The 27,234-nt window shown below is 40.3% G+C and overlaps 1 protein-coding gene across 1 annotated transcript in view; it reads right to left on the bottom strand.

Annotated features, from left to right (window-relative positions):
* CLIP1 (CAP-Gly domain containing linker protein 1) overlaps positions 1-27,234 on the bottom strand; it is a 133,155-nt gene that overhangs the window by 56,826 nt on the left and 49,095 nt on the right. The window contains exons 6-15 of the mRNA XM_021713208.1: positions 22,629-22,826; positions 21,917-22,020; positions 18,784-18,844; positions 16,686-16,718; positions 13,191-13,295; positions 7,470-8,414; positions 4,580-4,696; positions 1,855-1,912; positions 1,246-1,329; positions 216-372 (exon numbers count right to left, since the gene is read on the bottom strand). Coding sequence (XP_021568883.1) covers positions 216-372; positions 1,246-1,329; positions 1,855-1,912; positions 4,580-4,696; positions 7,470-8,414; positions 13,191-13,295; positions 16,686-16,718; positions 18,784-18,844; positions 21,917-22,020; positions 22,629-22,826 — 1,862 coding nt within the window. The remainder of the gene's footprint in view (positions 1-215; positions 373-1,245; positions 1,330-1,854; positions 1,913-4,579; positions 4,697-7,469; positions 8,415-13,190; positions 13,296-16,685; positions 16,719-18,783; positions 18,845-21,916; positions 22,021-22,628; positions 22,827-27,234) is intronic.

The following is a 27,234-nucleotide window of genomic DNA, read 5'->3' as shown; positions in this document are numbered from 1 at the left end:
GTTTTATTGTAGAGATGAGGTCTCACCAAGTTGCCCAGGCGGGTCTCGAACCCACGGGCTCAGGCAATCCACTCACCTCAGCCTCCCAAAGGCGCAGGATTACAGGCTGAGTCACTGAGCCCGGCTAATCTTGAACATTTTGTCTCCGCTCCCATCTAGCCCTTACGGCAGAGCCTAACCTAAAGTAAGAACTCTTATTAACACATCATACATACCTTTCTTTCAGACGTAATTCATCATTCATTTTTGTCAGCTGAGAAGAATTATCTCCTGACATCCTCATTATTTCTGCAATATCATTTTCCAGTTTTTCCTTCGCCTTTATCAACTGCTCTTCTCTTTCATCCTTCTCTCTAAATTTTGCCTCCATATCTAAATATATAGAGAAAAAGAATAGCACTGCTGTGTTATAATCAACAAAGGTTTATTGAGTGCATCCTTGCTCAGGTAATATTTGCATACAGCAATCCCTGTTCTCACGAAAATCACATTCTAGCAGAGAAGGCAGACAAAAAACAAGATAAAAGAAACAGCATAGTAAATAGTGCTAAGAAAAAAGAAAATAAAAGCAGGGAAAGGAGTAGGAGGGAGGTTAAAATCTTAGAAGGAGCCTCTCTGAGATCATGACATTGACATAAAAACCTGTAGGAAGTGAGGGAAAAGGAAAAAGCAAGTGCAAAGATTCTGAGGCAGGAACATGCCTGACATGTCCAAGTATCCAGCAAGGAGGCCAATATGGCTGGAGTGGAATGAACAAGGGGAAGGTGATCCAAGATGAGATCCGAGCAGTGACAGGGCCTGATCATGGGGAGGACCACAGTTTTCACTGAGTGGGATGGGAGCCACTGGACAATCTTGAGCAGAGAAGCGACATGAGCTGACTTCATGTTACAATGATCACTCTGGCTGCTGTGTTGAGAACAGACTGAAGCGGGCAAGGGCAGAAGCAGTGAGCCCAGGTGGTCAGCTGTCACAGTAGTTCGGATGAAAGATCGTCGTTGGCTTGAAGCAAGGATAGCAGTGGGAGTGGTGAGATGTGATGGATTCAGACTCTTTTGAAAACAGAGCAAAGAGGACCTGCTAAAGGTTACAAATCTCAGACAAGTATTTCATCACGTCATATCACCAAAATGAGTGAAGAGGTTATGCCTAAATAGTAGATATGTTATGTAACATATTACAGTGATCTCAAATCCTGGGAAGCCTACTGTATTTAATGTTTAGTTGCCAGAGACATCTTCTTACCTGCTAAATTTTCTCTCAGCTTCTCCAGTTCAGAAGACAGCATGTTAAACTGTTCCTCCTTTTGGTGTAATTTATTTACTGTTTCTATTTAGGATAAAGTTAAAAGTTTAATATGTTTCATATTTAATAAGCCACCTAGAGTTTGGCTATCTTCCAACCCAATAAAATCATATGCTTGTGAGATTTGAGAACACAGGAATACTTAAAAAGTCCCATTATAAATCACGCCACTGTGTATGACCCTAAAGAAGCAGGAACATAACTCTTTTCTGCCTCACCAGGCATGCCTTTTCCACTCACCTCTTTCCTCCTTCCAATTAAAACTCAATGAAGCCATCAATGATAAAAGCTTAAATAAGATAATGCTGTTCCCAGGGATACTTACATTTTAATATGGAACAAGTCTTAAGTTGAAAGAAGAAAGAATTTATTGGCAGTTTGAGGCTTCAGGAAGCCAATGGAAGCCAGTATTCCCAGGTGCTGTGGGAACTCCCAGAATAGTGAAACCAGACTACAGGCAGCATCTGTCCTGTGTACTGAAGAGGCTAGCTCCAGTCTGAGAGTACGACATTCTCTAAAGCAATCTGCTCATACTTTAGTAAGACATACCTTGCATACTTCTCTCAACAGAGACTGCCTCCTCTGCAGCATTGGCAAACTTTTCTTTCTAAAGAAAAAAAATTGAATATTTAGAATAGTAAGATTTCAAACAATAAAATAAAGTTTCTATCAATTATAACTACAATACTATGTGCTTTTTGTTGTGAGTCTTATTTCATTAAAACTAGCATACATTCAAAACATGTAGGCACAACTTGTTACCATGTTGCATTGTACACATGTGCACATATATTCACAAATAAATGTGATTTGCATATATGCGTGTATATACCTGGGTATTTATATATAGCTGTATGTACATATATGAATGTTCATATTTAACATACACATATTCATGTGCATGTATACATGTGGCCCATGTATATGCATTCTCATGTTGCTACCCCTCAAAAAAGAGTCAACAGAGTTCTGAAATTTTTTATTTGTGAAAGTAAACTGAGTCTAATATCTTGAATCTAGGTCTGTGTCTGCCACTTTTTAAATAAAAAAGTCACCTGCTGTTCAAGGTCTTCTTTTCTAAACATGACAATAGGCCAAATTAAAAATCACTCTCCTGGTTACCCTGAAACAAACTTTGAGCTAGCTTGAGAATTTTAAGCAAGAGAATTTTAAGTAAGCATTTCTAACTAGAATTATGAAAAGATAGGCACATGGGCCCCAAGTCTGTCGAAGTCCACAGGCTGCCCCCTGTGCTGTCCCAAGGCCAGACTTACAGTGATGCACCTTCTCCTAAGAGGACATGAAGAAATACTCTTAAGAAAAAAAAGCAAGGCTTCCTAAAAGTTCAGGGAGGAGGGTAGAGAAATGATGGAAAACTTAAAACATTTTCTTAAAGAACACTAAGTCACAAAATGGTGATTCCCAGGACAACTTTTTCTCAAAATGTAGCTAAAACATATGGGCCACAACTGTCCAACAGAGCTTTCTACAATGATGGGAATGTTATCCACTATACTGTGGCCACTAACCACATGTAGCTACTGAGCATTTAAAAATGTAGCTAGTGTGGCTGGGTTCAGTGTCTCAGACTGCAATCCCAGCACTTTAGGAGGCCGAGGTGAGTGGATTGTCTGAGCCCACGGGTTCGAGACCAGCCCAGGCACCTTGGCAAGACCTTGTGTCTACAAAAATTTTTTAAAATTAGCTGGGCGTGGTAGCATGTGCCTATAGTTCCAACTACTGGGAAGGTTGAGGCAGAAGGATCGCCAGACCCCAGCAGGTCAACGCTGGGGTAGCCGTGAGTGTGCCACTGCACTCTAGCTTGGGTGAGAGTAAGACTCCAACTCAGGAAAAAAAAAAAAAGTAGCTAGTGTAATTGAGGAACTGAATTTCAAAATTTATTTGATATGTTAATTTATTTAAATTTAAATTTATATAGCCATATATGGATAGTAGATACCATATCAAACAGTGCACCTATAATTTACCATTTAAAAAACTAGAAAACTGTATTATTGGCATTTAGATAAGAAAAGAAATCACACGCTTTTATTTGTCACTGTTATTAGCACAAAAGTATAATAAATGGGGAACAGGAAAGTGTGTGGAGAAGCTGGGACAACTGACTTATCTAGTTTCTTTATAAGCCTATGAATTTCCTTTTCCACAATGTGAAGGTACCACTGGCAGTGGCACTATTTATGATTATCAGCTTAAGGTTGGGTTTTGGGTGCAGGAAACAGGTAGGAAGGAAAAAAGTTGAGAAACGGTAAGAAAAAAAAATGTCATACAATTTGGGATTAAGAAAAGAGAATAAGGCCAGGTGTGGTAGCGTACGCCTATAATCCCAGCACTTTGGGAGGCAGAGGTGAGAGGATTGCCTGAGCCCACAGGTTTGAGACCAGCCTGGGCAACTTGGCGAGACTTTATCTCTACAATAAATTTTTTTAAAAATTAGCCAGGCATGGTGGCGCATGCCTGTGGTTCCAGCTACTTGGAAGGCTGAGGTGGAAGGATCGCCTGAGCCCAGCATGTCGAGGCTGCAGTGGCTGGGATTGTGCCACTGCCCTCCAGTCTGGGTGACAGGGTGACTTTTTAAAAATACAATAAATCAAAAAATTAGCCTAGCATGGTGATGTACGCCTATAGTTCCAGCTACTTGGGAGGATCACCTGAGCCCAGTAGGTCGAAGCTGTGATGGCCATGAGTGTGCCAATGCACTCCAGCCTGGGCGACAGAGTGAGACTCCGACTCAAAAAAAATAAAAAGAAAAGAGAATAATATTATGAAAGGAAAAGTAATTTCCTGAGGTGGAATAAAATGATCTCTGAATTTGTTGAATTAGACAGTACCCTACCTTGCCAACAGAGGGTGCCAATGTCCCAGGATGGCTTGATGGTTTGCTACCCTGCATAGTCACAAAGCAGGCAGGAGAAGGCACAGTTCAACCTCATTAAATATGAAACCTAAATGTGTTGGATGTGTAACTCAGAAGTCTCTGTGTTTAGTAAAACTAGTCAATAACATTCCAAAGCAGTATACTACCAGAGGCAAAATAATAGATTTAAAAAAAAACAAACAGGAACACATACCTTTATTGTTTGTTTGGGTTTGATTCAATTCCTCCCATGATACAGTATTTGTCAGTCAATAACTAATACACTCAAGTTAAATCAACACATTGAAGGAGCTGTAGTATTTCATTCTTTATGAGGAATTTTTTAAAATAGGAAATGGCCAGAAACCCTGGGACACGCTTCCAACAGGTACTTACCAAAATTTGAAGTTCTTTTTCCAAAGCCTCTTTCACTTGACTGACTTCACTCAAATTTTCCTGAAGGTTAGTAAGCTTGAGCTCTTTCCCCTGGAGCTCTTTGGTAATGCTACTAGCCTAACACACACAGTTACATGGTGTAGAAGCAAATGAACACAAAGAAAACAAAACAGAATGAGAAGGGAAAAAATGTAAAAATTTATGAGAAACAAACATAACAAAACTAAAAAGAATAAAAAGTCGGTTTTTAAAAAAAATTCTCAGATGCTAATGACTTTGAACAATCAGTTCTAGATATGACTGCCTAATGGCTATTTTTAAATAGTCAAGATAGACTATTTTTCTATACTTCAATTTAATTTGGAATATCAACATGATCTAAAGCAGAAAGTACAGATGTTTACTTTCTAAATGAGTTAGCTACTTGAGCAATTTCATCTTCTAGACTTTAAAAAATGTAAAACAGGCCGGGTATGGTGGCTCAAGCCTATAATCCCAGCACTTTGGGAGACCAAGGTGAGAGAACTGCCTGAGCCGAGGGGTTCAAGACCAGTGTGGGCAACTTGGCGAGGCCTCATCTCTACAATAAATCAAAAAAATTAGCTGGGCATAGAGGAGCACAGTTCTGTAGTTCTGGCTACTTGGAAGGCTGAGGCAGAAGGATTGCTGGAGCCCAGCAGGTCGACGCTGGGGTGGCTATGAGCATGCCACTGCACTCCAGCCTGAGCAACAGAGTGAAACTCTGACCCAAAAAAAAAAAAAAAAAAACCAAACTTAAAATAGGGATAGTGGGTACATGTGGTCTACATTATTTTCTATATTCTTGTATATGCGCTAAGTATTTCAATATTTAAGTAAAAATAAAATCATAAAATCCACTGGACAACAGGTATCAGAATCTGGCTTTCAAAAAATCTTGATGTAGCCTGGGCTCGGTAGCTCAGCCTATAATTCCAGCACTTTGGGAGGCCGAGGTGAGTGGACTGCCTGAGCCCGCAGGTTCGAGACCAGCCCAGGCAACTTGGCAAGACCTTGTCTCTATAAAAAATCAAAAATTAGCCAGGCGTGGTAGCGAGTGCCTGTAGTTCCAGCTGCTTGGAAGGTTGAAGCAGAAGGATCGCTGGAGCCTGCAGGTTGATGCTGGGGTGGCTGTGAGTGTGCCACTGAACTCCAGCCTAGGTGACAGAGTGAAACTCCAACTCAAAAAAACCCCAAAAACTTGATGTAAAAAGTAAACTAAGATTAGTTTCATATTATCTTCTAATTTACTTTTGTGTTTTAATCTCGGAACTACATGAGGAGATTTAATAAGAATTTCCTATAATCAGCAGTTTGTCATCTTCACCTATGGTTGCTTAGCAATGCTTTGCTGTTTGTCTGTTCTCACCTCTCCCAGTTAACCAACACAGCCTTTCCTTCTTTGCCAGCACATCAGTTTCTCCCTTAAAAAGCTTAGAACATTCAGCATCAAAGCCAGTGCCTCAACTAGTGGCAGGACTGGGAAAGAATTCCTTGGACAATCCTTAAAAATGGAGATGACATTTAATAAGGCTAGTTAGTAGAAAATGAAGCTAGGGAACGTTTCATATAATTTCCTACAGCTTGACCAAATGCACACTTGTTCAGTATTTCCTCAGAAAGGCAGAAGAATAGATCATGTTCTCATTGTGTCATAGAAAAAACTCCAACGAGGCTGGGTATGGTGACTCACACATGTAATCCTAGCACTTTGGGAGGCAGACATGAGAGGATTACCTGAGCCCAAGACTCTGAGACCAGACTGGGCAACACAACAAGATCCCATCTCTACAATAAATTAAAAAACCAGCCAGGTGTGGTGACACACACCTGTAGTTCCAGCTACTTGGAAGACTGAGGGGGAAGGATCACCTGAGCCCAGCAGGTCGAGGCTGCAATGGCTATGACTGTGCCACTGTACTCTAGCCTAGGTGACAGAGTGAGAGTCCAACTCAAATTAAAAAAGAAGAAAACTCTAATGAAACAAGAGTGGCAATGCAAAGGGCTCCAGGCTCTTAACCTTAATTTTGCTGTGAGTATTATTTTCACAGCATGTTAATTTACAATACTCAAGAAGCACTCAAAGTCCACATTTTCATGCACAACCCTATAGATAAGGTAATTAGTCATGCATTGCTTAAGGACCAAGATACAATCTGAGAGATGTGTCACATAGCTATTTTGTCATGTGAACATCATAGAGTGCAAGTACATAAACCTAGATGGCATACCTACTGCACACCTAGGCTATATGGTCCAGCCTATTGCTCCTTGGCTGCAAATTCATGTAGCATGTGACTGCACTAAATATTGTAGGCTACTGTAACAGCGGGGCAAGTATTTGTTTATCTAAACATATCTAAAGAGGGAAAGGGTACAAATAAAAATACAGTATTAGTTTTATGGGACCACCATTATATATGTAGTCTGACATTGACTGAAATGTTGTCATGTGGCACATGACCACATATTTGGCAAAGGAGGAGATAATGTTTTAAGCTCCTATCTTATTCATTTATTTATATACCTTAACACCATAATCTCAGGGAGTTCTCTACTGTAAATAGAGATTATGAACCAGAACTAAGCTTAAACAAGACACAACAGCATAGCCCAGAGATAAGATAATCAGAAAATAGGCAAGGAACATAATTTCAAATGCTTGAGCCATTATTTTCTCTAATCTCTTCAGATGAAACCATATTCAAGATAATCAGAAGATACGAGATTATACTCAACAGGGAGCACCAAGCAATGTGTTTTAATTAAATCAGGAATTTGTAAGATGAATTACTTCAACTAAAAAATAATGTATGATGCAAAATAATAACAACAAATGGAATAGAAAAAGATGAAGAATGTCAATACAAACCTTGCCACTTTCAGCATTCTTTTCAATCTCTAAATTTTTAATCTGTTTCTCAGCTACCTCAAGCTGCTGTCTAAGTTTCTTGATTTCCAATTTACCTTCGGAACTGGCTTTCCGAAGCACATCAAGATCCAAGAGCTTTTCTTCAGTAGCCTTGAGCTGTGATGTGAAACTATCAATAACCTTGGTTTGTTCATTGCATTTGGCTTGCAGTACCTCTAACTCCTTTACCTTTATTTCAGCTTCCTGTAATTTGTTTAGCGTGTCTTCCATTTCTACTAGATGCTGGTCTTCTGCTTTGTCCAGTTTTGATTTGATGGCTTCCAGACTGTTCTCCTTTTCTTTAATGATATTCATCAGTTTAGCCCTCAAGGCTTCCAGCTCTTTTGCATGAGCAGACCGTTCTGTCTCTTGTTGATTCTGTAAATTTTCGATTTCGTGCTGGTAATCTAGTCTCATTTTCTCTATTTGTGTTTTTAACTGAGCAAATTCTGCTGTCTCTGATCCAACCCCTTTGCTAAAGGACACCTTCAGCTCTTCCATTGCCTGTTGGTGGGATGCAATGGCAGTCTCCAGTTTGGACTTCCACAGAGCTATCACATCTGAGTTCTCTTTGTTGGCATGATCAAGCTTGCTTTTCAGTGACTCGTTCTCTTTGGAAAGTTTCTCTGTGGCAGTAAAAAGTGCCTTTAGCTCCTTCTGATGAGTCTCTTCCTGGGCTCCAAAACGCTCCTTCAGAGAAGTTATTTCTCTCTGGTGGTCAGTGTGAGCGACTTCTAACTTTTCTTGCAAAGAGCTTATCTCTTGCAAAAGGGAAAGTGACACATCCACATCCCCAGCAGGTTTATTGGACTCTAGCCTTCTTCGGAGCTCAGCTACTTCCTGTACTCTCAATGCTAGGTCTTTCTCTAGTTCCATTATACGAGACTTTTCTGAAACTGTAGCCACCTAGTAATACAGTCCAAAGAAACAGAGGTTTAAATAACAAATCACTAATAATTTTCTTCAACCCTGAAGATATTTAATAAACACCCTATCTTAGGCAGCAGTAAAGCTATTATGAATACTCACAGGTTAATATATCTCTAACTATGTTAACGGCTTAAGCCCGATTTTGGTAGCTCCAATTCAAAAGTATAAACTTCAGCAAACTCCCACCATTTGGAGACACTAAAGGAATCTAGTGTCTAATGTTAAGTTTAACTCACTCCAAAAATATTTCTTTTTCCTCTAAAGAAACTTAAACCAGAGAAGTAACTGTTTACTGACAATAAGTTAACAGAAACAGTAACTTTCAAAGTTTCCAGATATATCTGCCTCCTGAAAGAAATAAAATCCTCCTTATTTTGCCAGTTTTTTCTACCCCACTTCATCCAGGCTGCATAAATGCTTATCCATCTGATGGAGGTGACCCTACGGAGATATGCTATCCAATACAGTAGCGTTAGCCACATGTGGCTACTGAGCACTTGAAATATGGCTCATCTTATAGATGTGCTATAAGTGTAAAATACACATCAGCAGGATGTTGTGGCTCATGCTTATGATCCCAGCACTTTGGGAGGTGAGGCGAGAGGATTGCCTGAACCTGCAAGTTCGAGACCAGCCTGGGCAACAAGACCTCATCTCCACAATACATCAAAAAATTAGCTGGGCATGATGACACATGCCTGTAGTTCCAGCTACTTGGAAGGCTGAGGTAGAAGGATCACCCAAACCCAGCAGGTAGAGGCTGCAGTGGCTGTGAGCAGCATGCCACTGCACTCCAGCCTGGGCAACAAAGTGAGACTCTGATTCAAAAAGAAGAAAAAAACATCAGATTTTGAAGACTTCAAAAGAAAGAACACAAAATATCTTGTTAAGTTTTTATATTGATTATATGATGAAATGATATTTTTGATACAAGAGTTTAAATAAAATATAATATTAAAACTAATTTCACCTGTCATTTAAAAAGAAATAAATAATGCTTGCTAGTACCAGAAAATTATAATGTGGTTTGCATAATATTTATATTGGATAGCACTGGCATAAAAGTTCTAAAATTGCCTATCAAATATTTCAATGAATAACATCACCTGTAGAATAAAAATGTCAACTGGATAATAAAGAATTCATTAATCCTTTTAAAAGACAAAGTAGGAATGCTTACTTACCTGCAATTATGCATAAGAATCTTACACAGTCCTTCTTTTGGATTCTACAATTCTATCAGCATTTTGATGTAAACATAATTCCCCTAACCCAGTGGTTCTCAGACATTGGCATGCACATGTATATCCAAAATCCAAATTTCTGGCTAGTCCTATATATTCTTATTTTATTTGAGCTCTGGGGTAGAACTCAAGAATCTGCTCTTTTAAAGTAAGCACCCCAGGGCTAGGAAAACACTTTCTTAAAATGTGTCCTTTCATTCTTAAAAAGTCATTATCCTTTGCTATCTGTTAGGCAGTCAGTTTAGTACCCAGAACATGTGGAAAATGGTAGCTTCCAGCATAAAAATTATTTGACTAATCTGGGAAATAGAAGGGAACACAAATAATTTAAAAACAGGAGTACCACATTTCAAACATCAACACTCCCCTGAATTTAAAACTCCTCTCCCGGACTGCCTTTATTGAGACAGAAAATAACAAATGTGCCTCTTTTACTTCCTCTGCCCACCTACAGGCTGTGACACAAATAAAGACTAAAATGTCCACAAGGGAACAGGAAAAAAAGCACTCGAGTCTCCAAGACTGCATAATCAAATCATTAAATATTTCAGAGATGACTGTAATTGAGTCATCGGACTGAAGATGTTAATTCAATTACATATGATGTTCAGGGGAGGGCAGAGTCTTTGTTACCTCAAAATAAGGTACAAAATATTAATAATCCCATTGCTGCAAGATCTATGCACAAATAAACTAAATCCAAAAGGGCAATAGTTCTTAGTTGTAACAAAATAGTTCAAATGAGAAAATGCCAAGTAAAATTAAGCAAAAATAATAAATAATGTGATTATACTTTATATGGCTTTTTTTTTTTTTAGTACTCTGTCACCCAGGCTGGAGTGCAGTAACACGCTCATGGGCCACCGCACCCTTGACCTGCTGGGCTCAGGCGATCCTTCTGCCTCAGCCTTCCAAGTAGCTAGAACTACAGGCACACACCACCACACCCAGTTTTTTAATTTATTGTAGAGATGAGGTCTCGCCAAGTTGCCCAGGATGGTCTCTAACCCCTGGACTCAGGCAATCCTGTTGCCTCCACCTCCCAAAGTGCTGGGATTACAGGCATGAGCCACCACGCCCAGCTACATGGCATTTTCATATAAAGACTAGCACTTTTTTTTTATTTTCCAATATCTGCCCTCAGTTGAGACTACCTATATCTGCCTCTCCCACTAGTTTGAGATTATAAATTAATTCAGGAATCATTTCTTTCTTTTTTTTAGTAGGAGTCTCACTGTCGCCCAGGTTAGAGTGCAATGGCACACTCACAGCCACTGCAGCCTCCACCTGCTGAGCTCAGATGATCCTTCCACCTCAGCCTTCCAAGTAGCTGGAACCACAGGCACGCCCCACCACATTCAGCTAATTTTTTTATTTATTGTAGACATGAGGTCTCACCAAGTTGCCCAGGTTTCAAACCTGTAGGCTCAGGCATTCCTCTTGTCTCTGCCTCCCAAAGTGGTGGGATTACAGGCGTGCGCCACTGCACCCGGCTAATTCTCACTAATATCTCTATAGATCAGGCACAGTTTGTAAACCGAGTTTATTGGCTACAAGGAATTTTATAGTCCTTCCTAAAAGGTAACATACAAAGGTGATATGAACCTTACATGGGTCATTGGTTATTTTAACATTTGGGGTACCAAGAGTGAGGGTTAATAGAAGACATACTTCATTATGGAAAGATAAAAGCTTTAATCTGAAATACTTGGATAAATGGATGCCTTCCTATCCAGAAAAAAAGAAAACACCGAAGTTGTTTGCTGACAAAACTAAGATATGGGAGAGGAGTTCACAAATAATAAATGATATCCTTTTATTTCAATAGCCAGTTACACTAAAAGAGCTCAATCTCATTAGCCCCTTGTATTTCCCAGATCAATTATTTGGCTCTCAGGTAATGAGGAAACAGGATCGAATTAGCACTTTTTTTTCTTATCATATACACAAAATATTTTTTTCTTTCTTCTTAAAAAATAAAAATTTATGATTAGAGAAGAAAAATTACTCAATTGTCTAGATTTTTAGATCAATGATTTCTCACCAAGAGAAATCTCTACAAATACTAAGAATTGAAGAAAATGAGGCTATTAAATTTGATCAGAGACAGAATAATTTTTTTTTTTAATTTTAAGTTAAGAATCTGGGCAATTTAATCACTGATAAATTAATGATTTAAAGGGATACATGAATATAAGTTTTAAATGTAAATGATTATTTCTTAAATCTTTAAGTGCAAAACAACTTCCATAATGGACAGACTCCATCTCATGGTGATTAAGAGCACAGACTCTGGAGTCAAATGGCCAAGATGCAAATCCCGTCTCCATGATTATGAGATAAATATTACTATTTTATCTTAGGGACATTACTTAACCTTCTGTGCCTCAGTGTTCTTGTCTGTAAAATACAAGGTATAATAATACTCCCTACTTCCTAAGGTTGTGATGAGACTGACTACTTATAAAGCACTTAGAATAGTGCCAGACATGAAGTAAGCACTATATAAGTACTTTAATATATAAATAAGCTTAAATATGACTAATGCACTGGCTCTAAGAGCCAAATACAGTTTAGCTGGGAGTAGTAAGAATCTTTCTATTCCCAACATGCATTTCCCTCATGATCACTGAGATCTTAATCTCCTAGTGAGAGAAAGAAGGGAGTCGCAAAGAAAAATCAGTTATCAAGAAAAAAAGATAATTGGGGTGAAAGTCATTAACTCTCATTAAAAAGAGTCACCGCTTCCATTTCTTTCCCCAATGAGGCCAAGGAAGAAGGCAGGAAAAGAGAGCTACAGTCAAACAACAATAACCAAAAATTATTTAGAAAACCTAATAGCTAGGAATATGAGAACAAGAGGACAATTGACTGCTTGTGGCCAACTGGAGAAATGTATTTCAAGGTATTAATTCAAAGAACCTCAAATACAGTTATATCCATTAGTTTATACAGTTGTAAAGTTTCTGATTTTGATTTGGGTTGAGTTAACCAAAAGAATGAGTCTTTACTTTTTTTTTTGTTTTGACTTGGAGTCTCACTCTGTTGCCCAGACTAGAGTGCAGTGGCACGCTCACCACCACTGCAGACTTGACCCTGGGTGCTCTGGAGATCCTTTCACCTCTGCCTTCCAAGCAGCTGGAACTACAGACACACGCCACCACGTCCGGCTAATTTTTTGATTAATTGTAGAGACAAGATCTCACTAAGTTGCCCAGGCTGGTCTCCAATCCCTGGACTCAGGCAATCCTCTTGCCTTCACCTCCCAAAATGCTGGGATTACAGACGTGAGCCGCCACACCCGGCAAGTCTTTACTTTGGACAAAATAGTTGATATAAAATACCTATGTCTACTTCTTAGTCTAATTCATAAACACCTGAACAGTACCAAGACCAAACTCAGGTTGAACCACTGGGTCAAGGCTCAGGCCAACTATAAGGCATGTCACCCGAGGTGTCCACCACTCACACGCATGAGTCGGCTTCATTAAATAGTGAAAACCATTACCCTAGTGTCTTCTAACTCCCTCTGGAGTTTGTCAGCTTTGGTCTTTTCAAAGAGCAGGCTCTGTTCAAGCTCCTTAATGCGGGCATGCTCCAGTTTGGTCTGCGTCTGTTAGTAAAAAGGAAGAGGAAGAGAACACAACAGTGCCACCATGACATGCCAGCACAAGAGGAGAGAGAGCGGCATGCAGGCTGAGCCACCAAGTACCTTCTGCCAAAGAATGAACAAAAAGGGCAATGAAGAAGGGGAAGAGGATGGAACTGAGATGAGGAGGTTGGGAGTGAGGATGAATACTATGGACAAAAGGATGGCGGTGGGCAGGGGACATGAGCTAGTCTGTTCATAAAGAAAAAATGGAAAACACATGAGGCAAGATGAAGTATCAGATGCATGCAGCCAAATACAAGTTATATTGATAAGTGAAGTTTATCAGCACAAATTAGAACAGTTAATATTCCTCTAAACTATCATTTTCCCTCCTCCCCACAATAGCTTTTTGACATTAATGTGTATGTAACTGACTCAATGCCTTTAAAAAGTAGATTGACCCTCAGAATAATCGTTCACTGTCACTTAAAAAGAGAAAAGATAATGTCATAAATCTTAAACTGTTCAATAAATCCTCAGAGCAGATCCTTGCACTCTGGCATATACTTTGACATGAACAAGGATCAAGTAATAACCCCAATAAAGGGAATCTAGAAACTAGAGCGAAGGAAACCACATCAGTGGCCTTTGCTGAAATGGGTAAGAGGGGTTTGAGTGAGATTCTTGGCAACGTTCCTATATATGACAGATAAGGAGCCATGAAAGCTTGAATTTCCTTCCAACAGTGGATTTTCCAAAATGAATTTACCAACAGTAGATTTTTCCAGTGGGGGGAAAAGGAAATAGAAATACAAAGAGAAAGCTCAGTAATAATTATCCACCACAGCCTCCATCTCTGAAGCTGGCCAATTAAGAGGCTCAGAGCAGGAGGAGGATGTAGCTCAAACTGGTAAGGGTTTTTTTTAAATTCTAAGATGAGGCCATTTTTATCAGCTCAGAGGTAAGAAGGGTAAGAAATGGTGACTCAACACAAAGGCATGAGTTTGAACTGGTGGGATCCTAAAGTGATTCAGAACCTCAAAGATCTCACAGATACCCTGCACTGGTTGGGCGCAGTGGCTCACGCCTGTGATCCCAGTACTTTGGGAGGCAGAGGCAAGAGGACTGCCTGAGCCCATGGGTTCTACAAAAAAAAAATTTAAAAAATTAGCCCAGCATGGTGGTTCCAGCTACTTAGAAGGCTGAAGCAGAAGGATCACTTGAGCCCAGCAGGTTGAGGCCGTGGTGGCCATGAGTATGCCACTGCACTCCAGCCTGTGTGACAGAGTGAGACTTCAACTCAAAAAAAAAAAAAAAGATACCCTGTATTCCCCATCACCACGAACTAAGATATAATCTGATGGGAAATCCAAGGGTAACCACTCTCTAACAGATTTAGAAACAGTGCAGACTATTAAATCAATTTGAAATAATCCAGGTCCAAAGTACCTCTTCTCCCATCCATCTGTCCTACCCAAGAGGTTATCAGTTATCAGAGTAATCAACCGACCAAAGCTATTGACAGCACTGCTCTCAGCAGCTGCTAGTTACTTGCATTAATTTAAATGTTTTGTGGTTCTAACTGCCCTATCAGGTGGGACATTTATGGGCAATGAAAACATGACAACAGACTCTAAACAAAGTGCAAAGTAGTACAGAGCTTAAGTAGAAGGTGGAATGTAAAACTAAAGGTTTAAACATCTCCACTTGTGGGATTTAGAAGCACTCAAGCGGTCACTTTGCTTGTGAACCAGGTATAGACAAACCATCATGGGATATTTCAAAGGTGAACAACAAATTTTTTAATGCTTCAGCTCTTTATACTCCACAAAAATTATGAAATAAAATTCAAAACCTAATTGTCTGGATAGTCCCCTTGGTCCATATGTGCCTTAGACAGAAGTTGTTCAGTTTACCTGCTTTTGCAAGAAAAAGAATCTAATCCATAATTGGGGTCACAGCCTCAGGAAGTGAAATCCAAAACTACAGTAATAGGAAAAAGAAAAAGCAACAAAGCCTTTCTTCTCCTAACATTGAGTTAAGTGTTCTCTGGGTGAAAGGTCATTATTTCCAGATAAAAAGCAAATATACATTTAATGTGATCTTCTCCCCATTCAGAGATCTCCCAGATAAGCATAGCCAACATCTAGTTACTGATAAGATACACATGTTATCTGGTACTCCACAGTGGCATCAGATGAAGGGAACTGGTGATCCACGTCCAGGCCACAGCATGTAATAAAAACATGACACTAAACAAGACAACTCTCTTTTTAAACTTACTCCTTTCTTAGACTAAGACACCGAGGATCCCTAGAGGAATGTCTGGGACAGGGAATTGAGAAGGAAAGCAAAGGCTTTGCAAGAAGCGCACAAAAGAGGCAGGAGGGAAATCCCATGCAGACTGACACCAGATGCAGCGGGAGCCTGTTTTGGCAGGAGAGAAGAGACCCAGATCACTGAAGTAGCTGCACAAAAAGGAACCCTTCAGAACGAAGATCTTTTAAAAAGTTCAGTCTTCAGTTGCCTATTTCAGCTGCCAGGAGGTGGTAGGAAGAAAAATAGTTCTTTGTTTTAATTTCATTCTCTTATGGCAGTAAATCAAGTTTAAAAGTTTTCAGGTTCTTTTCAATTGGCATCACAGCTGGCAGGGTGCACCAAGAAGCAATGCTCTAGTGGCTACTTTGATAATATTTGTAATGGGTGTTTGATCTTAATCAGAGGGAGGAGGCAAAAGAAAACACCTACATGCCTACTAGCACTGCTACTAGAAAAATCTCACTTCAATAATAATACATTGAAAACACACAGTGTCTGCACTGAAGAATGCTTGCCTCAAGTTTCATAAACTAGGGAAAATACTGTAGCAACAAATGAAAGTTTGAACGTCTGTCAGCAGCACTGGCAGGCACTGCCAGCAGTGGGGGCACACTGAAAAGGCAGTCAGTCAAGCACCAGGAATCTCACAATTCCTTTTTCTCTCGTGGGAAGTAAAATTAGACAGTCTGGAAAACTTCCCTAGAATTCCTAAAACTCCACATCTAAAATGTTTTATGCTTCAGTAAGCTATCTCTTTTGGAATAATGGTACTAACATTAGAAGACATCATGAATTAGGTACAGAAGGCCAGGCCTCCAACAAAAATTTTCTTTTCCTTTTTGGCAAAATTCTTTATAACGCAAACATTGGCCCATTCTTTAAACAAAAGAATTTATGCAACTTAGTCATTACATACAATTTCTTCGGGATATAAACAAAATTGCTTTGAAAGCCACATGCACAGAAATATTAAGGTCAATGTCCCAAGGTCAGATTATACAGTTAGTATTTGAGTATATCAATTAAGCATTTTAATTCATAATCAATCTTTGTTAACAAGGGAAATATCCACACAGTTAAGTGCCCTCTTACATTCTCAGGATCTTCAGAAATCTGGCTCTTTTGCTATCAGTAAAAAATAAAAAAATTAAACAACAACAAAAAATGAGATTCAACTAAAGTTTCAATATGTTAGGGTTTCACGATAACATTGAATTAATTTCAAGTAAGTTTATCAAACTACACTACCCTAATGCTGGTGTAAGTTTTTAACTTGACTCTCCCCAAAACACCGTAGACTATATTTCATATGAATTAGATGATGATATGAAACTTCTAATGAGATTCTGGGGTATTTTTAAATGGATGAGAACAACACAAAAATCAACTAAAGGAATGTGACTATATATGAAATGAATGAAAAAGATATCTATTAAATTGTTAATGAACCATTAAATTCTAGGCCCTATAAACCTAGAACTCAGAAAATGTTCCCCTTATTCTTTTTTTGACTGTAAAGATGTATTTCCAAAGAAATTAGAGCTGCTGTTTGAAAGAGCCCTTAAAATTTAAGCACAGCATGGGCAATCAATATACTCTAAAACTGTAATGGTAGCAAAACTGTATATTCAGGAATGCACAGATAAGTGCATTTTTTACTAAAACATTATAAAGAACCAAAATATCTGGAAAATGTTTGTAAGTTAATAATTTACATTTGTCATATATCTAGCAATGGCTTGAAACCATCAAAACCATTTAATTCTGGCATCTAATTTTGAAACTAATATGAATAATTTATTTATTTATAAATAAATACTAATAATTATGTATTAAGAAGGGATGAAGGCCATGCTCGGTGGCTCAGCCTGTAATCCCAGCACTTTGGGAGGCCGAGGCGAGTGGATTGCCTGAGCCTGCGGGTTCAAGACCAGCCTGGGCAACTTGGCAAGACCCCATCTCTACAATAAATAAAAAATTAGCCAGGCGAGGTAGTGCGTGCCTGTAGTTACGGCTACTTGGAAGGTGAGGCAGAAAGCTTGCCGGAGCCTAGCAGGTAGACACTGGGGTGGCCATGAGTGTGCCACTGCACTCCAGCCTGGGCGACAGAATGAGACTCCATCTCAAAAAAAAAAAAAAAGAAGGGAAGAAAAATCTGACACTATAAAAAAATCTAATAATTTTAAATATGTCATAGAAGCAAAAGAATTTGAAATACAAATTGCTCTCTTTTTTTGGCTGTTAATTGTCTTTTTAAAAAAATCAACTATTGGCCAGGTGTGGTGGTTCACGCCTATAGTCCCAGCACTTTGAGAGGCCAAGGTGGGAGGACTGCTTGAGCCCAGGAGTTCAAGACCAGCCTGGGCAACATAACAAGACCCCATCTCGACAAAAAAATTTTCTTAATTAAAAAAAAATCAACTATTAGAATATAAAATTTATTCCTTTTATAGGGTTATAAAAGGATTTATCCTGATCAACTGAAAAGCAAAGCTGAGATAAAGTCAAAAGCTTTGTTATAAACTATTGTGATGAAATATAAAATGACTTTTCTGCTGGTGATTTATGCCTATAATCCCAGCACTTTGGGAGGCCAAGGAGAGAGGACTGCCTGAGTCCAAGAGTTTGAGACCTTGTCTCTGCAATAAATCAAAAATTTAGCTGGGCATGGTGGCACACGAGTATAGTCCCAGCTTCTTGGAAGTCTGAGGCAGAAGGATCGCTGAGGTCAGCAGGTTAAGGTTGCGGTAGCCATGATAGTGCCACTGCACTCTAGCCTGGACGACAGAGTGAGACTTTGACTGAAAAAATAGATATATATTTAAAATAAAATGCCTTTTCTAAGAATCAGAGAAACATAAAATCTCACTTAAGACTGCTTTAAATTGAAGACATGCTGCCAGATTTATGACTTGATTCCATCCAATTCATGGTTTTCAATTTTGAAGCATGAGAAAAGAGTAATGAATATTTTACTCTACCACAAGAAGTGGGACACACAATCACAGGGTCAAGAACTCTCATCATCCCCATAAGGCCACAGCCAGAACCCATGACTAGAGACTGAGGTTCCTCCTGTCATTCCCTCAACTGACTCTTCTGGCCACATGTGTCAGCTGGCACATTATTTCACCCATATTTCTGAATACTAGCACCCACAAAAGCTTTAAGAGAGCTGGAAGGGTTTTACCTCAAGATCACCTTTGGTAATCGATTCTTCTTCAACCCGGAACTGAAGGTCCTCAACCTTCCTGTAGAATAAAACCAAAACAAAGCACTGAAGAAAGTAAATAAGGCATATATCTGCCTTATCCAAAAAAAAAAAAATCTATAATCACTATCCTGGTGAATTCATCAGTTAGTGGAAAGAAATGCATTAGAGACATATAAAATTTAAAAATGCATCTTTGAGTCTCTGGTTTACACATCTAAGATCTGTACTCCAATCATTTAGAAAACACCAAAGTTTTCCCCAGGTTCTGATTCCAGAAGGCATGAGGTAAGAGCTGAGAAAAATCCACTGGTTCCTTTGGTCACAAACAACAAAACAGATCTAATCAAGACACAATAAGCAAAAAGAAAATGTCTGATCACCACAGAATATGTTGGAGATGTCAAGGCTATAAACACAGAGCATAGGGAAGAGTGGCACGGAAAACAAATTGCTCTTTTTTTAATCACCCCACATCAGATATTTTTAGGGTAAGGTTAATAGGCTTCTCATGCAGAGAACTGCCCCCCTCAACCTTACAGGCTCCAGGACAGTACCAGCACCTGCCCCAGCACAGGGCTGTGAATGATTGCAGGAGAAAAGCAACCAAGGATCCTATTCCCTTGATTCTAAAATGCACATTTTCCTTACACTTTAAAATCTGATATTGGGTGTGGTTTTAAATCAATACCATAACAAAGTCAATGAAATATAATAATATTCTAAAGATTTACAAAACTTGGGTAACATTCATATTATGAATCTTTACAAAATTGGGTGTAAGGAAGAAAAGGTGAACAAAGTTCATAACCTACATGCAAAACAAAACCCTTCAAACTCACCAGCATTTCTAGCAAAATTAAGAATAAAATCCTATTCAGTTAAAGGAGAAATAGCACCATAGGTTAAAGGCCCCAACCTTACAGCTGATGGGGACATTTCTACGGTCTAGTCATCTGCAGAGTAAGAGATGGTTTAAGAATAGAAGTAAATTCGGTGCCATGGCATTCATAAGGGCCTACACAGGTTTATCACAGATTGTTTACTTGTAACTATTTTTTAGATGTGAGGAGAACTTCCTACATATAGTGTTTATCTCTCCTGCAAGAAAGCAATTTTCTCAGTAAGAGATGGTACTGTACCCTTACTGTGCTCCTGACTATAACATTGCTTATGATGTCCTGATCACATGTAATACTAGATTGTTATGGAATTAAGCCGCTATTATCAGAAATGACCAAGAAGATGGCATTAAATCCAACAAATGTCCCAAAACCCAGGGATGTTCAAATGATTTCCATGCAGACCCTTTCTTCAAAGATTTTGTTTGTTCATGGCCTCAGGAAAGTTCTTTTTATAAGAACTAAACTGGCCGGGCTCGGTGGCTCAGCCTGTAATCCCGCGCTTTGGGAAGCTGAGGTGAGAGGATTGCCTGAGCCTGTGGGTTCGAGACCCGCCTGGGCAACTAGGCGAGACCTCATCTCAACAATAAATGAAAAAAAATTAGCTGGGTGTGATAGCGCGGGCCTGTAGTTCCAGCTTCTTGGAAGGCTGAGGTGGAAGGATCGCCGGAGACCAGCAGGTCGAGGCTGTGGTGGCCGGGAGCAGCCACTGCATTCCAGTCTGGTGATAGAGTGAGACTCCAACTCAAAAAAAAAAAAAAAAAAAGAACTAAACTGGACTCTGTCTCATACTATTTAGCATTTGATTTCATACCAACTTCAATAATTCTCTAATTGTTTCACATGTGAGAATTTTGTTTTCCAAACAAAGTTTTGAGTTTCTCAAGGACAGGGACCTTATATCACCCACCAGATATAATACAATGTCATAAATACTAGGTAACTTGGATCTAACATATCCTCTTACCAGGAAGAGTTCCAAATAAAAACTAGGATGGAATGACTTCCACAATACTGACTGATGCTATCCTCAAGAAGTTTCATAAGCACTAGGGCTCAATAAATATCTATTAAATTGCTGGGCGTGATAGTTCACGCCTGTAATCCCAGCACTTTGAGAAGCAGAGGTGAGAGGACTGCCTGAGCCCAGGGGATTGAGATCGGCCTGGGCAACTTGGCAACATCTTGTCTCTACAATAAATCAAAACATTAGCCGAGTGTGGTGGTACACGCCTGTGGTTCCAGTTACTTGGAAGGCTGAGGCGGAAGGATTGCCTAAGCCCAGCAAGATGAGGCTGCGGTGGCAGTGAGTGTGTGCCACTGCACTGCAGTCTGGGCAACAGAGTGAGATTCCAACTCAAAAAAAAAAAAAAAAAAAATCTAGCCGGGCTCGGTGGCTCAGCCTGTAATCCCGTGCCTTTGGGAGGCTGAGGTGAGTGGACTGCCTGAGCCCACAGGTTCGAGACCCACCTGGGCAAGCAAGACCTCATCTCCACAATAAATTAAAAAAAAATCAGCCAGGCGTGGTAGCGCGCGCCTGCAGTTCCAGCTACTCGGAAGGCTGAGGCGGAAGGATCACCGGAGCCCAGCAGGTCGAGGCTGCGGTGGCCGGGAGCGGCCACTGCACTCCAGTCTGGGCAACAGAGTGAGACTTCAACTCAAAAAAAAAAAAAAAAATCTGTTAAATTTAATCCGGCCATGAATAAATGATTTCAAGCTTCTTGGAAAAAAGTCAAATCAAAGCAAACCCTCATTACACAATAATCAGAGTTCAGTTTCTACTGGACAAATTATCATTCCCTTGGTTCCATGGGTTGATACCAACAAGGCTGGTTTTTATTTTGTTTTTCTGGGTCAGGGTCTCACTCTGTCACCCAGGCTACAGTGGAAGCAGTGGCTAACCATAGCCCTAAACTCCTGGGCTCAGGCAATCCCCCTGCCTTAACTTCCCAAATAGCTGGTACTATAGGCATGCACCAACAAACCTGGCTGATGTTTTGATTTTTTGTAGAGACGAGGTCTTGCTATGTTGCCTAGGCTGGTCTCAAACTCCTAGACTCAAGCAGTCCTCTCACATCAGCCTCCCAAAGTGCTAGAATTCCAGGCATTAGGCATCACGCCCAGCCACAAGGTTGTTAATAGGAAATTTCACCCTAACAGCATTTAAAAGGAAAAAGCCACACTTGTACCACAGAACAGTTTGGGGTCACCTTTTCTCCTCCTCAAGTTGGTTGAGAAGCTCCACCTTCTCCCTGTCAGCAGCTTCCACCATTGTTCGTAGTTGGTCCATCTTGGCCTCCAATTCCAGGACATGCTGGGGAAGGCAAGTACGTCAGTGAGTGGTCTCTTTCTGACCCCAGATACAGGCCCAGGGATACCTCCAAAGAGCTATGGGTAAGTGTTACCATGGTGGGTGGGCATTACTCTAAAACCTTGTCATATTAAAATGCTTTCTATCTTAATAGGTGATTCTCCGCAGCTTTCCTGGAAGCTAGATGATGAGAAACCATACCATTAAAGCAATAGAGGGCAATGTTAAAACAACTCTTAACTTTTTTTGAAGCCAATAGAGGGCAATGTTAAAACAACTCTTATCTTTTTCGAAGCTGAAAGACATACAAAGAATAATCTACAAACAGGAACTTAAGGTCCTAGAAACCAGCTGGCCTAACACAGATCAAAAGACCTGGACATAAAGACCAAAGACTACAGTAGAATCAAGAAGAACAAAACTTCATCTCTATGATGATGGAAACTGGCATCCCAGGTCACAGCTTTCAAACAAGCTCAGCAATGAAATGTATACTCATTCCAGTGCTCTCAAGACTAGCTCCTTGGCACCGAGCACTGGACATGCCTCTCAGCCTCACTAGATTTAGAAACCATCACCATCTCCACAATGAGGTCAGCACCAGACTTCACCTGGTCATGTCCGTCCCGGGCCAGAGCTAGCTCTTGCTCTATCTCCCCCACGTGGCTCGTGGCCTTGGCCACCTCCGCCCTCTCCAGATCCCGTTCAGCCAGCAGCTGCTCAATGTGCTGCTGCTTCTCCTTCAGGGCCTCCTGGAGGGCAGTGGTGCCGGAGATCTTCCTGGCGTAACGGGAGGAGGTTTCAGTCAACTGCAAAGGAAAGTTAAAGAAGTGAAGGGCGATGATGCTGTCCGGGGAGCAAGGAAGAAGAAATGCATGCATGGCGTATCTCCTCGGCAAAGCAAGAGTGCTGCTCTGGCTCACAGGGTTGCAATGATTAGGAAAGGCCTTGCATCAAAAAAATAAGACAGCAAGTGCCTTCTGTCTGTAAATCTCACAAAGAACACAGCAACGCAAAGAGGTCACGAACAATCGGGAAGGTGCTTAGGAGAGTAAGTGGCTCAAATCCCAAGTACACTGAGCTCGGCTGAGAGGACCTTGGAGGAATCTAAAAATTTCCACAGAACTCATTTAACAAGTTTCTATACACTCTATTTCAGCCTGAGCTTAATAGCTATCTTCTTGTTATGACATTTTGGTCAATCATTTGATTCTTAGACTTGAAGTTGAGACTTTTTAAAGCGTCTTAAGCGTCTAAATACCATTAAGTAACAAAGAGGTTATTCGTGGAGTCACAAACCTTCCTGTAATTGATTAAATAGCTGGATCTTTGGCAGGATTTTTTTCATCTTTCTTTCAAAATGAAAGGCACAGGAGCTCTCACCCAAGAATCTAACCTTCAGGACCTGAGCCTCAATTATCAGAGAGATTTATACAGATTAAAACTATATCTGCCTCCAGAGGTATGTGTGAATATGCACGTGTATATCTGGGCACAGACACAAATGAAAGAAAGAAAGAAAAAGGAGAAGTAGAGAGAAACAAAAGAAGAGAAAGAGAAACTTGTAGAGAAAGAGAAACAAGGAGGAAGGTAAAAGAAGGGAGAAAGAAGGGGAATGGAAAAAGAAGAGGAAGGAGGAGGGAATATGAGGGTGAGAAAGAAAAAAGGATCAGAGATGTTCAAGAAACATTGTTAATCTTTGTTGTTTCACACACCCACACTCTCCATCTGAGGCTAGAAGTCATATAAAAACCCAGAGAAAACTATCTTTTAAATGTTCACAGGTAACTGGGCAAGATGAATAGTATTCTACCACGCTAGCTCCAGAGGCAGGGAGGTAGGTAAGAAATGGCCCCATCGCTTGGCAAGTGTTTGTCTAAGGCTATTTACTCAGCCATCACCGGCAACAGGTCAATTCAGTCTTTACTTCACCTTCTGTGATCAAAGCTTCATTTGTCGCCCAAAGGTTGTTCTTTTCATCAGTCTATCTGAGCTCTCATAGCATAATGCATAGGATGCAGACTTACAGTGAGTATCTTTCATCAACTAATAATTTGGCAATTTAATAACTATAAGAGTAAAAGAATCCAATAAAACCCAAATTGCTCTTGCCATTTCATTTAGTGAAAGTTCTTGAATTACCTAAACATACTGGTGGGGGGAACTCCTTTCTTTTAACTATTTGGCCCTGACTTTCCAATCTCATTATATGGTTAAATTATACTCTGTCTTACTAACATTTCTTCCTGAACACATTAAAAGTGAGATTCCCAAGTCATGTGCACAGAAGTCCCAGGGCACCGCAGCAAACTCACAGGGGCACTGTGGGATGTTTTAAAATTTCAAGTAAAACACAGCGACATCTGTTGGATACCATGCAAACTACTAGAGTGAGACAATTCAGTTTCAACATTAGATTGTACTACATTCCTTACAATAACATCGTGTCTTTGTAAAGCCAGGTTTTGGATATGGCCATGATAAAAAGTATTATGCAAAAATCAGTGTAGCACAGGAAATGAGGATGGCAGTAATAAATACAATTCTAAGACTTAGCAAGACATATAGCGCCCAACAGGTATAGACCGTAACACAAATCACGGTGCTTACAAAGAATGAATAAAAGGCTGGGCTCGGTGGCTCAGCCTGTAATCCCAACACTTTAGGAGGCCGAGGTGAGTGGACTGCCTGAGCCCGCAGGTTCGAGACCCGCCTGGGCAACTTGGTGAGACCTCATCTCTACAATAAATTTAAAAATTAGCCGGGTGTGGTAGCGCGCACCTGTAGTTTCAGCTACTCGGAAGGCTGAGGCGGAAGGATCGCCGGAGCCCAGCAAGTCGAGGCTGTGGTGGCCGGGAGCAGCCACTGCACTCCAGTCTGGGCAACAGAGTGAGACTCCAACTCAAAAAAAAACAAAAAAACAACAAAAAAACAACAAAGAATGAATAAAAATTATTATTTTCATGGGGAGACACCCCTTATTAACCAGGGTGCCTGAACGATGCATATTTGTATACCTAACCCTTAACTGTACCCCACAATTTTATAATAAAAAATGTTTTTAAGAAATTATTATTATTTTCTTTCAATCTCTCTTTTTCTAGGACAGAAATACATCTCTGAGCAGTATAATTAAAATCACACTTTCAGCCAGGCATGGTGGCTCATGCCTAAAATCCCAGTACTTTGGGAGGTAGAAGTGAGAGGACTGCCTGAGCTCAGCAGTTCAAGACCAGCCTGGGCAACTTGACAAGACCTCATCTCTACAACAAACCAAAAAATTAGCCAGGCATGGTGTAGTTCCTTCTATTTGGAAGGCTGAGGTGGAAGGATCGCCCGAGCCCAGCAGGTTGAGGCTGTGGTGGTTGTGAGCATGCCACTGCACTCTAGCCTGGGCGACAGAGTGAGACTCCAAGTCAAAAAAAAAAATCACACTTTCAATTACTCTACCTATATCTCTTAAATTTTCTTTTATGGTGATTTTTGGCTTAGAAACAATAGTTGTATATAAAGACACAAAAATAAGCTGTCTCGCAAGGCAAGGAAATTCATCTCTCTTTTGTCATTTCTCTTTACTGAATGAGGTGAGCAAAGAGGAATCAGAACTGATCTGAAAAGTAAGAGGAGAGATTGGTGGGAGCAGGAAGAGCTTTATATTTCCCAAAGAAATAGACACTTATAAAGCAATAAAAAGTATTCAAGAAAGAATTCCTGATCCAGAATAGACGCTTCTGTGGAACCATTCCGAGAACAGCAAAACAGACAGCTGTCCATGAGAGTTTGCTGCCTCACTCTGAACAAGGCTTTGTCAGAACAAAGGGGTGCAGATCTTTTCCTTTCCATTCCATTGTTCTTCTCACACTTTTCTCAATAAATTTTTCTGTTGAAGATGCAGATGTCCTTTTCATAACCAACATGAAATTGTCTGAGTGGTATGTATTTTTCCTGAACATCAGAAGAAGAGTATCAAAGAGCACAGCCCCCACTTACAGGTCCCAGCGTTTCCTTTCTTTGCCTGGTGACAATGCAAGAGCAGGCAAAACAAGACCCAGGGCTAACAAGCACACTCCCTGGATCACAACACAGAACACTCTAACTACTGCCTGGGGCTCACCATCATAAAGCAGAGATCTGAATTCAGTTTGCAGTAGAATCTTATGCTGCCATATCTAATTTAAACAGTACTTGCCTCACTTCAAGGAAATAAACATAAGGTCAGGGCTTTTGACCCTAATAAAGTACCACATTACCAAACAGAACCAAGTGTTGCCTATTTATTTTGATGATTCTATTTTTAATGCTCTACATGGGAGAAAGAGAGTGGAAAAGGGACCCAGAGAAGAAGATGAAAAGAAAAAAGAAAACAAAACAAAAAATGTCTTTTCTCAGTACCCTTTTCCAGTAACAGAAGTTCCCTCCTGTGTCCTCTGGTCAAAGTCAGGAACACTCCACACATTAACTGCCTTCAATAAGTTAGACTGTATTAAAATAATATTAAATTCCTAGCCGGGCTCGGTGGCTCAGCCTGTAATACCGCGCCTTTGGGAGGCTGAGGTGAGTGGACTGCCTGAGCCCGCGGGTTTGAGACCTGCTTGGGCACCAACTCAAAAAAAAAAAAAAATCCTAGGAACATGACTTTTCCTAAAACTTTAATTTCTAAAAGTATTTGAAATCAAAGAGAAAAAGATCTGTGTACTTTAAAAAAAGAATTCCTGGCCGGGCTTGGTGGCTCAGCCTGTAATCCCAGCACTTTGGGAGGCCGAGGAGAGAGGACTGCCTGAGCCCATGGGTTTGAGACCCGCCAGGGCAACTTGGTGAGACCTCATCTCTACAATAAATAAATTCAAAAAATTAGCCGGGTATAGTGGTGACACCTGTAGCTTCAGCTACTTGGAAGGCTGAGGCAGAAACATCCCCTGAGACCAGCAGGTCGAGGCTACAGTGACCATGAGTGTGTCACTGCACTCCAGACTGGGCGACAGAAAGACTCCCACTCAAAAAAAAAAAAAAAAAAAAAAAGTAATCTAGTAACACTAATCAGTGTTACTACAGAACTGATAGTCTTTAAACCTTTAAGAATCTGAAGCTGGGCTCAGTGGCTCAGCCTGAAATCCCAGCACTTTGAGAGGCTGAGGTGAGTGGATTGCCTGAGCCCAAGGGTTCGAGACCCACCTGGGCAACTTGGCAAGACCTCATCTCTACAACAAATCAAAAATG

This window comes from Carlito syrichta, unplaced genomic scaffold (genome assembly GCF_000164805.1).
Source record: "Carlito syrichta isolate Samal-C Ts95f unplaced genomic scaffold, Tarsius_syrichta-2.0.1 Scaffold304341, whole genome shotgun sequence".
In the NCBI taxonomy this organism is placed as follows: Eukaryota; Metazoa; Chordata; class Mammalia; order Primates; family Tarsiidae; genus Carlito; species Carlito syrichta.
Note: the sequence above shows the minus strand (reverse complement) of the source record. Positions and strands in the feature narration are given on the sequence as shown.